Source organism: Taudactylus pleione, unplaced genomic scaffold (genome assembly GCF_031769625.1).
Source record: "Taudactylus pleione unplaced genomic scaffold, aTauple2 ptg000288l, whole genome shotgun sequence".
Taxonomy (NCBI): domain Eukaryota; kingdom Metazoa; phylum Chordata; class Amphibia; order Anura; family Myobatrachidae; genus Taudactylus; species Taudactylus pleione.
This window is the reverse complement of record NW_028284690.1, coordinates 2,272,414-2,284,553: the sequence shown is the minus strand read 5'-3', so window position 1 is coordinate 2,284,553 and position 12,140 is coordinate 2,272,414. Positions and strand designations below refer to the sequence as shown.

Genomic DNA, 12,140 nt, shown 5'->3' with positions numbered 1-12,140 from the left:
AACAACACTTCCCACCTCAATGGGAGGCACATCAGTTGGCGGGCCACCGTCACGTTCCGCATTCTCTAGTTCGCCAACCATAGTAGAAAAAGGGAATAACTCTGACTCAGAAGAAACTCCCTCCTCCACTACATCGACAACCTTCTCAAATGGATCGGGGTTGTTCACGTGTGGAACAAAACGGCTTTCCCACAACTTCCAGAAGTGAGCAAAGTCTCTCCCCAATATTGCATCGTACACCAGACCATGCACCAAACCCACAGAAACTATAGCAGAGCCACATGGTGTCTCGATGTTCACCTCGGCCGTAACATAATATTGAGTATCCCCATGTATGCAGGTCACACCAACAGTTTTCCCTGTATGCCTCAAGGGGTTCACCAGCTCAGCTTTTATAAGTGTCACAAGCTACCAGAGTCTAACAGTGCCTCTACTCGGTTGCCATCTACAGTGAGTACACACATGTGCTTATCAGTCTCAGCCTGCCGGTCAGCCGTACAGGCTATCTGTGCAAAGAAAGACCCCCTGCGGTAGACATGAGCAGTATCACATTGCATAGGTTCAGTTGTAAGTGCACAATTAGCGGCAATATGGCCGAAGCCACCACATCGGAAACACTGAGTCATATTAATGTCTAGTTGTTTACGGGGCAAGAACCTTCCCGGCCTGGCAGGCCTGTCTCCAGGTTCTACACCCTAAGTCTTAGGTACATTCCACCGCCCAGCACCCTTCTCCCCTGGAACAGTCTTACCAGTGTCTCTGGGAGTTCGCCGGTGCGCCATCGGGGCTCGGTGGGGCATACTCATCAGCTCCTCAGCCGCCACGTACCTCTCCACTAGCTCGACCAACTGGTCCGTGGTCTTAGGGTCTGCATGGCTCACCCACTTGCGCAGAGTCGCGGGTAATGATCGCAGGTACCGGTCCATCACGACCCTTTCCACGATCTGTGGTCCCGTCAGCGTCTTGGGCTGTAGCCATTTTGAGGACAGATGGACAAGGTCATGCATCTGTGAACGTGGAGGCTTGCCCATATGGAACTCGCAGCGGTGGACCCGTTGGGCATGAACAAAGGTGGTGACTCCCAAGTGAGTTAGGATCTCCTGTTTTAGTTTATTATAGTCCTTGGCATCAGCCAGGCATAAGTCGAAATATGCTTTTTGTGGCTCCCCAGACAAAAAAGGTGCCACCAGACTTGCCCACTGCTCCTGGGCCAACTCTCCCTTTTGGCCGTTCTTTTAAATGCGGCGAAATAGGCCTCCACATCATCGCCCGAAGTCATCTTTTGGGAGGACCAGTATTAACATCTCTGGGCCGGGCGACCAGGTTCTGTACCACCTCTTTTATGGCCTGGCTGTTTTCCGCTAAGGCCTGGCGGTTTTCCGCTAAGGCCTGGCGGGTTTCCTCGATGGCGACCTGTTGTTGCCTGGCGGATTCCTGCTGAAGTTTGTTAGTCTCCTGCTGAGCCCTGGTAGCTTCCTGCTGAGCTGCTGTAGCTTGGAGCAAGGCCTTAATAATGTCCTCCATTTTGTCCTGGGGTGTAGGTTGGAAGCTGAACCTTGCCTCTCTGAGCATTGGCTGACGCCTCCACTATGGGACTCCAAGGACACAGTGTTATTTCCACACTCACAAATTGGGTGTCTGTCCTTTTAATTTTTAAACGGAAATTTTTCCTCTCGCTGCAACTTCAGTGTGTGTGGTTGCCCGCATTCTCCACCATATTGTGACACAGTTAGGTTAGGGGGTCCCTCTCCTGGGTAGAGGACTCCTTCCTTACACACACACACAGCAGCAGGGAAGCAGCACACCAGTCTGGATGCAAGTACAAGCTGGTCGGCGCCAGTCTTTATTGTACAATCACAGAAATATAAAGAAAACATAAATATAAATCCTAGCCGTGTCGGGGCACTAACTTCACAGGTAGTTCCCTCACTACCAGAACCTGGCAGGGCCTAATGCCCTCGCCAGCAACAAAGCACAGCACAGTACTCACAAATAGGTTTTTCAAGTGTCTCTGAGCAAACTCCCTGCCTGCTCTCCCAGGTGAGACAATCAGCCCTCAACACACTAGGCTTATATTGGCCACTCTCAGGTGGAAAACTAACAAGCCTGTTACCAGGCTGCGAGAACCAAAACCTGGAGTGGCCGTGGGTGGAGCCCTCCCTCTCCTCTCACCCACAACCCCCAGGTCCCAAACCAGCTTTTCAAAAAGCCGAAACTCAAGCCTGCTACACTGCAGACTTTCTCCTGGGGGTTTAAAACACAAAAGACAGGAATCTGGGACAAATGTACCTGCCACAGACCACTTTACCAGTGATCCTATCCCACTTATAAGAATTTTCCTCAATAGAAACACTGATAGAGCATTTTGATATGTTGAGGCATATTACCTCCCATGTGTCTTCACCCAGAGAAGTACCTAATTCCGTTTCTCCAACAGTGTTCATGAGTCCCCAGGAGTAGAGGTTCCTGGACTAAAATAGAGTGATAAATTTGGGATATGATTTCCATGTCCAGGTTCCTATAAATACAAAGTTCCATTGGGTTTTTTTAAAGAATCTGGAGAGAAAGAGATGAAGTGATAAAATTACAAATTTGGAGATATTGCTAAAAACAGGACTGTGATAGAGTGTTTTTCCTGTAGTTCCAAGATTGTGGAGCAACTCATCACAGAATATGGTGAAAATGGATGATGCCAGCCTCTGTCCAAATAGAGAACATGTGAAGAGAATGACCAAGGGGTAAGGAGGGGTGAAACCACATAGGCGTTAGAGGTGATGGTTGATTAGATAAGGTGAACTTAGTATCGAGAATCCCAAATAGAGAGAGTGAGTATGACTGAAGGACCTTACCGAGAGCAGACTCAAGATCAACCCAGCATTTGGTACCTTTGGGAGAATGCCAGGCAACCAGTTGGCTAAGTCTGCAGGCTTGATAATATTTGGAAAATGATGGGAGACCAAAACCACCATCTGCAGTTCTCTTGAAGAGGATATCTCTAAGAATATGAGGTTTTATATTGTTCCAAATAAATTTACCATAAAGCATCTGTAAGGAAGAAAGAACATGGGGGGGAGGGGGACTGCCACTGGAAGAGTCTGGAATAAGTAAAGGAGTTTGCGAAGCACATTCATTTTAATTGCATTAATACTACCAATCCATGAAATAAACGAGGTCCTCCAATGAGAAAGGTCTTGTTCTATAGCTCTGAACAGGGGGAATACTTTGCTTTGCAGAGACTATGGTAAGTTTTCGTAAGATAGATACCTAAGTATTTAATGGATAAGGGAAGGTGTAAAACTTCTGGATATAGAGGATAAAGCTCTTGAACAATATTTGGGAGAGAGATCAAAGTGTTGGTGAGCGTAAGAAGGACATTGTCAGCATAAATAGAAATTTTGAAGGAGGCATTACCAACAGAGATGCCAGAGATGTCTGGATTCGATCGAATCCTGCAGGCCAGGGATTCAATAATTAGAGCAAAGATTAGCGGGGAGAGAGTACACCCCTACCTAGTGCCTTTAGAGATGGGAAAGGATTCCAAGAGAAAGCCCCCTGCAAGGATTGTTGTAGAGGGATTAGGATAGCGGGCCTTAATGCCTTTAAAGTCAAAATTGAGGAGAGTAGTGCTCATGAAAGGCCAAGAGATCCTTTCAAAGGCATTAAGGGCAAGAAGAAGATAGGGGAGTCTGATAGGATTTACAAGGTGGATAAGGTCTATTTTTCATCTGGTATTATCGAGGGCTTGGCAGCAGGTACAGTGCAAACCTGATCTGGATGGATCAGAGAGGGGAGGATGGGGTTTAGTCTGTTTGCCAAGATTTTGGCAAAAGTTTGAGGTCAGTATTTAAGAGGGAAATTGGCCGGTAGTTAGTTACAAAATGAGAATCCTTCCCCATTTTTGGAATTACCATTATTTTGGCTTGAGTGGTGTCTGGGGGAAAAAAGCTTATTAAGGATTTAATAAAAAGAGTTAGTAAGATGGGGAATTAGTGAGCTTTGAAAGGTTTTATAATAAGAGAAAGGGAGACCATCCGGACCAGGTGCCTTAGAAGGTTTCTGTAGTTTAAGAGTGTTAGATACCTCTTCCTCATTTATAGGAAGGTTAAGTGTCTCAGTGGTGGAGGAGTTGATCCTGGGAAGGGCACAGGACAACAGGTAATCAGGAGTGGGGGTGTGAGGGGGGATTGGGGGAACATGATCCTTTAGATTATAGAAGAAAGAATAATAATGTTTAAAGATAGAGTTGATTTTGGAGGGATTGTAATGAAGAGAGCCAGAGTGAACCTTAAGCGAAGGGATTGCTATAGTAGCATTACGATTCTTCAAATGTTTGACGAGAAGGTCTGCTTTGTTGCTCTTTTTATAAAAGCAGTAGTTAACCATTTGAGGGATTTTTCTATTTTTTCAGAAAGAATGGAGTTACATGCGGATTTAGCAGAAGTGAGTTGCTTGTAAAGGGTAACGATGGGCGTATGTTTATGAAGAGATTCTAAAAGGTTGACCTGATCCATGAGGGAGCGAAGATTTTTATGTCCTATGTTTCTGTGTGAAGCGAAACTAATGATATGTCCTCGATGGATGGACTTATGAGCCTCCCAAACAAGAGGAGAGCAACCAGAGCCGGAGACATTGAGAGGGAAATAATCTTTAAGACTTCTATAAGTTTAGTCTGAAATTGAGGAAGTTTCAGAAGGGTCTCATAAAGCTGCCAAGAAGGTCTGGTGATCGGAGTGTCTAGAAGATCAAAGGAGGAGGTCACAATGGAATGGTCAGACCAGATATTAAGAATAATATTCGCATCTATGAAGTGCATGGATATAGGAAGACTACATAAAATGAAATCAGTTCTGGAGTATGTGTGGTGAGGGTCAGAATAGAAAGTACAATCCCTACAAGAGGGATTTAGAGAGCGCCATGTATCAAAAAGAATGGCAGTTTACATATGTTTGTTGAGAGCTCTGGAAATAGGACATATAGAACAATGGTTCCGGGGCTAGATTTGTCTAGAGGCGGTTCTAGAATGGAGTTAAAATCACCATAAAGAAAAAGGTGACCTATACAATGTTTGTACAAAATCTTAAAAAAGGAGATGAAGAAAAGGTGTTGGCCTACATTAGGGGCGTATACTGTGGCAATAGTAACCTCTGTGTGCCCGAGCCTACCAGTTAGGATGATATATCTATCATCTGCATCAGTATATACTGAGTTTTTAGTAAAGAGTAATTTGTTATTAATGAGAATGGCTACTCGATTGTGTTTAGTTGTGCTGGAGGAGTAGAGAATTGTCTAGAAAGTAGGGTGACCAGTTGTGCGAAAATGGGTTTCCTGCAAAATAACTATATCTGCCTTTGTTGATTGAAAAGTACAGAATAAGTGCGACCATTTTTGAGGAGTATTAAGGCCTCAGACATTCATTGAAGCTATTGTGAGAGGCATAACAGAAAAAAGCTGGTTAAGCTTAGGGGCAGTAATGAGATAAAATATATTAAAAACCATAGCTTGCAGGGGTAAAAAAAAAAAAAAAGAGGAAAGGAGAAAAAAAATAATACAGGGAAGAAACAGGGGCTGGGTACAAAAACCCTACCCACAAAAAGAAAGGAGGGGAGTGTACACAGAAATCGGGACTTAATAGTCTGGAGAGGTATAAACTACTGTACAAAATGTAAGAAACATCTAGTAAAAAAAAAAAAAAAAAAAAGAATGAAAGTAACCACAAAACAGATTAAGTGATCAATCAAGTATCTCAGGAGAGTGGAAGGAGAGGTGAGAGTATGAAGTTGTATGGGAACAATAACATCCCCTGGGTGCGGGGGTTGAAGAAAGTTATGTAAAAGGAAATTAAAATAAAAGATAAAGATTAGGTATTAGGTGAAAAGAAGCAAAATGTTAAAAAGGAGGAAAGTGAGACAGGAGAATATACTGAATCAGAAATAATATATTAAATATAAAAGAGATACGGTCATAGAATTGTGGTCAAGAAAAGAGTACAGTTTAAGGAGGTATACAAAGGTTTGACTCCTAAACATCTTAATATACAAATATAAGGTCTAAAGTGAGACTGAGAGGAAAAAAGGAGGAGGAGAGGGAGAAAGTAAAAATGGGGCGAGGGATTATATTTACAATTGGGATTAATAGGGGAAAAAAGCATTATTATTATATCTTGGTACTATAGGTCTCACAACAGAGGCAAAAATCCAGATGTGGATTGAAAGACCTACATTAAAAAGGTAGACAATGTCTAGATAGACACCAGATGTTAGACAGGCAACACTACAGGTTGACATATAAGAAGGTCGACAGGTACAAATGGTCGACAAATGGTCATCATGGTCAATAGGTCGTTTTGCATATGGTTGACATCAAATGGTCGACACATTTTCATGTTGACCTATTGCCTGTTTAACATCTGGGGTCTACCTAGACATTGTCTACCATATTACTGTAGATCTTTAGACCAGATCCCAAATATCCAAGATGACAAATAACAGCATAACAACAATTAGCAATTAAATAAAGAAAACAATTAGAAATATTTGCTCCAGTATCAAAGTGTATACCAAGCCTTAGCAATGTAGTCAAGCTTCATGAATAACTGTTAGCCATTGTTACATGTGCAAATATTACTGATAACAAATTCTGACATCAGTCAAAAGTGGGATTTATACATTAGTACAGCACAATAAAATATTAAAGTTTTAGATTTTTAGAAAACCTTCAAAAAAATCTGAAAAAATAGCATACATAGATATGGATAGTGCCATCAGCAACATAAATTATGTGGGTGCTGAAACGACCACCAAGCTGGCTCCTATGCATTAAATGCCAACATTAGGACACTATATAATGATGAAGTTATGAAATGATATGCCATAATGATGATGATAATAACTTTTAAAGCAGTTGGGAAGTGCACTTGGCAGCCATCATATGATTAAATGCAGAGATATAATTGTCTTTAGGATGTATAGATTCGCAAGACCTGGCAAGCAACGAGTTCCCTACCTAAGGTCTAGTAGTGTATAGTGTAGTATTATTGCATGGGTAGTGCATATATAGTATGTAAGATACTTTAGTATTGTTTAGTGTAGTATTATAAAAATGATACATATCATGCAATAGATTAGGTCAGATACTAGACATTACTTGAAAGTTCCATAACCTCTATAAAGACCTGCGGTGCCATACCTCCAAAAGCCCGATGTCTAAAATCTTTGATACAGTATCTCTAGTACATTGTATTGAAAACTCTGGACCTTATTCAGAGGCGGCCATACGGTCTACGACCGCACGGCCGCCTCGATGTTTGCCTAGTGCACATGCGCACGAGGGAGCCGGCTCCTTCGTGCGTATGCGTGAGACCCGCTACGACCGACATTGCCGGTCGTAGCGGGTCTCTTTCCAAAGGGGGCGAGCTGTCGATGTTGATTGACAGCTCGCCCTGTTTGGAAGGCGGGCCGGTGGGGTGGCAGCCCAAACGGAGGCATTTGGGGGAGGCCAAATGATGGCCAAGTGATGTCAGTGGAGAGCTTCCGGCTCTGACAGAGCCAGAAGCTCTCCGGGGCTTACGACAAGTGAGACCCTATCCTAGGGTCTCGTCGTAAGCCCCAATGGTCGCAATGGTCTCTGACCATCGCGACCACCACCCGAGCGGTCGTTAGAGCTGTGGGTGTAAACCCACAGCCTAACGACCGAAACAGAGGCGGGTGGTCAGGATGCAAGCGGCCGCCCAGTTTCTGAGCGACCACTTGCATCCTCCGACCGCCTCTGAATGAGGGCCACTGTCTCAAGCAAGGCCCTCTATATGCACTGCATTAATTTTGTCTGTCTTGTAAGTCCTTGGTATATTTTATGTTTTCATCACTGTCCAGTGTTGTGGAAGAACAACAACAATAATAATAGTAATAATAGTAATAAAAATAATAATATCCGATGTTTAACCACTTAACTGGCTATTATTTTTTCCAAAAACCATTTAGAAAGTGTTTTTTTTTATGATTGAATTAGGTCAAAAACAGCTATTAAAATCTTAACATTTTTTTAAACATATAAAATGAATATTCATATTTTAAAATATATATGATATATCGGAATATCAATCATTGGGACATCACGACTTTACATTTTCCCGGTGGCTGCTCCTTTCTGGGTATTGCCAGGCTAACACGATCGGCAGTGATCCGCAGCTTGGCAGACACTGGGGGTGGGTGCAGGGATGCAGAGGGAATGAGAGGTCCCTCTACCAATGGTGGCTGAAGTAATGGAGGTTAGTGTGTTCCCTTAAGGGATGGCTCCTGCAGGTGACCGCCTTCTATTGTCTTCTGTATTTCTGCCCCTGCTGCCTGCAACTATCAGACAATTACATATACCCCAACATAGGAAAATCTTAACTTTCCTTCATTCTGAGCATATGGATGTGTCCTTGCTCATCTAGCCTCAATGCGTCATGCAGCCTGATATGCCTGGCGTGAGTGAGCACCATGTCCTGTGCAACTCTGCTAGCATCAGGTGCCTTTTTGCTGAAAATGCATCTAAGTTGCAATGTGATGCGACTAGGACGCACCAGGAGACTACTGATTAATTTGATGAAAAATTAGTTGGAGTCCTCTGAAATGTCATCAGACTGGATTTTTCCAATTTCTGAATATTGTATTAATAACATGTATGATGTTATACAGCCTTTCATATACAATTGTTTTTATACTAATTCATTAATGTAGACTATAGACACATTATGGGGTCAATCCAATTAGATGCGAATTGCGAGTTGCTGTTTTCTCTTCAAATTCGCATAGTGAATTAATTTTGCAATTGAATAAGCAACTCACACTAAACCAGTCAGAGTGAATTTGTATTTATCCAATCTCACCTCCCTGAGGGTGAGAGATGGAAGGGAAAAGCTTTATTTTGATGTTAAAAGGGACACCGTGCTGAACCCCTTGGATACCCCCCCCCCCCCCCCCCGCAGTGACTAATTAGGCAATTGGAAGCTTCCAATTAACTTAATTAGTCAAATAATACATGTCATTTTTGGGGTTAAAAAATATGGCCTCAAATTACCCCAAAATCTTGTTAGTTTAGGCACCCCAAATTTAATGACAGTATTTTTTAATTGAAAAAAAGCCATAAAAGTACCCTAAACAACAAAAGTTTGCTTCTTATAATGTTTTTGCAATTTTTAAAAAAGCACAAATCAGCCATTTGACACCATTTAAAAACCTTCTGTACTTATCTTATGCCCATAACAGCCTTTTATACGGTCCTGCTAAAGAAATTATCAATTTTGGGCAGTTTAGGATGGTCTCCTCACTTTTTCATGCACATCTCTCACATCGCATTTGGCAGTCAATTCGCAAACCTCCACTGCGAGTACCGCAAATAGGCATTTTTTATTGATTTGGAGAATTCTCGGGTGCGCGCATTCGTACGAAGTCTGCGAGTTTCATGAAAAACTCACTACTCGCAATTCGCACCGAATTGGATTGACCCCTATGAATATGAGAGCATTAAATGGGTTTTCTAGACAATGCTTATTTTGTCTGCTATTTATTATTATTATTAATTATAATTATTATTATTTTTGTACTTTATAGTTATTATAGTAAAAAAAAATGTGTCATTGATTGTGAATGTGAGAAATTATGTAATTGTTTTCTTGAGCAAACCTACTGTACTGTATATTTAATTTTTTCTTGCAGGTCCCTTTCTATGGTAAACGTCTGCACCACACGTGTCCCTGTATCCCCAGTCTTGTCTGCTCAAAGTTTCTCAATGGCAAATATCGATGTTCAATTGACTTCAAGAACATTAATTTTCAATGAAACACTTTGTTCTCTAGTGCTTCTGGTTTATAATGTATGATGACTTATCCTTTTAAATGCTATTGCATACCAATGTAAAAAGGCAGCTTGCAATATTGTCTTTTATGAACTTGTAATATATATTTTACAGCTCAACTAATAATAAAGTTTTAAGTTTAGTATCCCTATTTGTGGTAGTTTATGAAGTGGAAAAAACTGTTCTGCAATAAAACTTTAGTAAACAATAGTAGTTTTAATTTAAAATATGTATGTTTTGTTATTTGTATGCATTTTTAATAATTTCTAGAAATTATACGGAAAATGAGTAATTTCAAATAACACAACATGCTAAACATAATCTCTCTACACAGAAAATGAAGCTCCCGGTTTAGGGGTCTGCCTGTTCATTTGAGTTAATCTCTTGAACCACTGGACGGATTTTGATGGTGTGTTCACTATTATATATATCATTGGTCGAGGAAGGTTTAGGTGTATGAACCATTCATCTGTGACAAAAAAGAGCCGAGCAGTGACGATTTTAGTGAAGCAAAGTCACACAAAAAAAAATCTTGCGCCAGGGTACTGAATCTGCAAGAGACAGTGGGGCCCATTTATTAATGATCGCATTTTGCAATGCAATCAGGGCATCCAGTACTGCCCATAATCGCATTGCAAAATGCGATCATAGCGGCTCAATGTATGTACTGGCACATGCAGGGAGACGGGCTCCGAAAGGAGCCCGTCCCTGCGATGTGGCCGGAGTGCATGCAGGGCTGCTGCACATGCGCAGTCCCGCAGACTGCACATGAGTGGCGCCCATTGCCGGCGGAGGGATCTGGGAGATCCATCCGCCGGCTGACATGTGGTAAGTCCCCATAGACTACAGCGGCTAATGCTATCTTCAGATGGCGTTAGCTGCTGGGGCCAATATTGGGAATGCTTCGCATTCTGGATATTGATACACCTGGCAGCATCACATCCCCCATAGAGACCTATGGGGGAGGCGGCTGCCGGCAGCAATGGAGGGCTGTGCAGAACAGGTCCTGTGCAGACGCAGACCTTTTAACATCGGAGATGTGCGATCATCCTTGGTTGAATGTACATCTCTGAATCAGGCCCTTAGTTATTCCACCTTTTTCTGCTTATCAGGCTTCTAATGATAAGGATTTCTTTGTTGGATATAGTACGCGCTTTACGTATATATTGAATTGATCAGTTTTTTTAATCTTCTATGATGCACAGCAAGGAGATGACCAGCCTATAAGCAATATGTGAATAGATGGATTGCTTCTTCAATATGTCAAGCATATATTTCAGAGGAAATACACCTGGTTGTGCAAATGAACAGATCGGTGGGAGCCTCTTGGGTGGCGTGGCATGGGACCTCAGTGCCGAGCAGCAAACTGGTCTTCCATTCCAACCTTTACTAAGTTTTATAATTTTAATGTGTTCATGGCTAAGGAGGCCAGCTTTGGACGCAAAGTGTTGCAGGTAGCTGCATCTGTTAGTCCACTCTTAAGGAGCTGCTTTGGAAGCTCTCCAGTAGCAGTGATCCTCAGATAGGATGAAAGAGAAAATAGGATTTCTGGTAGTTACTGTTAAATCTCTTTCTCTAAATCCCTCTGGGGGTCACTACTTTCCCACCTTTCTTTTTGTTATGCTATCATTGTTACCGGTAAAGTAAATTTTGTTTGGTTGACTGTTCAAGGTTGAGAGTTGATTCTATCTTTCTCTGGACTTAATTGAGTTAAAACTGACAGTTGGGGTAAATTTATCAACATTCATGTTGGTTCTGATTTGCATCTTTGGGTGATTATATAACTTTTTTGCAAATCAGGAATTTAATGCCGCAAATTCGGCCGTTTTGAACAATAGAAATATCGCCATTGGCTCAATTCAGAAGTACTTTTCACTTTTTTAATACAAATCAGGAATTTACCATTATTTGTTTTGCTAAAGTCGCCCGTTTTACACTCAAATCGGGGACTCAATAGAAGTTATAAATGCATCCCCTCCTGAGCTGCGAGTTGCCATCGAACATACACAAATCAGTGAGATTTGTGTATGTTTCTGAATGGCAAGTATGTTCCAAAGAGAGGTCCCCCCTCCAAAAAGCCCCGGACTTGCCAGCCTGTCCTGGTACCTAAAATTACAGGGAACAAAATGTGTAGGGTTCCACCGTAAATTAGGTACCAGCACCTGGCTGCATAAGGGTAATTAAAACCAGCACCGGACCCTTTCTAGTGGGGGCTGATGCTACAGCCAGGGGAGTCCTTTCACCGGGCCCCCCAGCCGCAGCATCAGTCCTAACTACTAGTCAGCCCAGGCCAGGGATCCCTCGGG

The 12,140-nt window shown here is 42.3% G+C and overlaps 1 protein-coding gene across 1 annotated transcript in view; it reads left to right on the top strand.

Annotated features, from left to right (window-relative positions):
* PROK1 (prokineticin 1) overlaps positions 1-9,856 on the top strand; it is a 62,721-nt gene extending 52,865 nt beyond the window's left edge. The window contains exon 3 of the mRNA XM_088482448.1: positions 9,696-9,856. Within this exon, the coding sequence (XP_088338574.1) occupies positions 9,696-9,818 (123 nt within the window). The 3' untranslated portion in view covers positions 9,819-9,856. The remainder of the gene's footprint in view (positions 1-9,695) is intronic.
* The last annotated feature ends 2,284 nt before the right edge of the window (positions 9,857-12,140 follow it).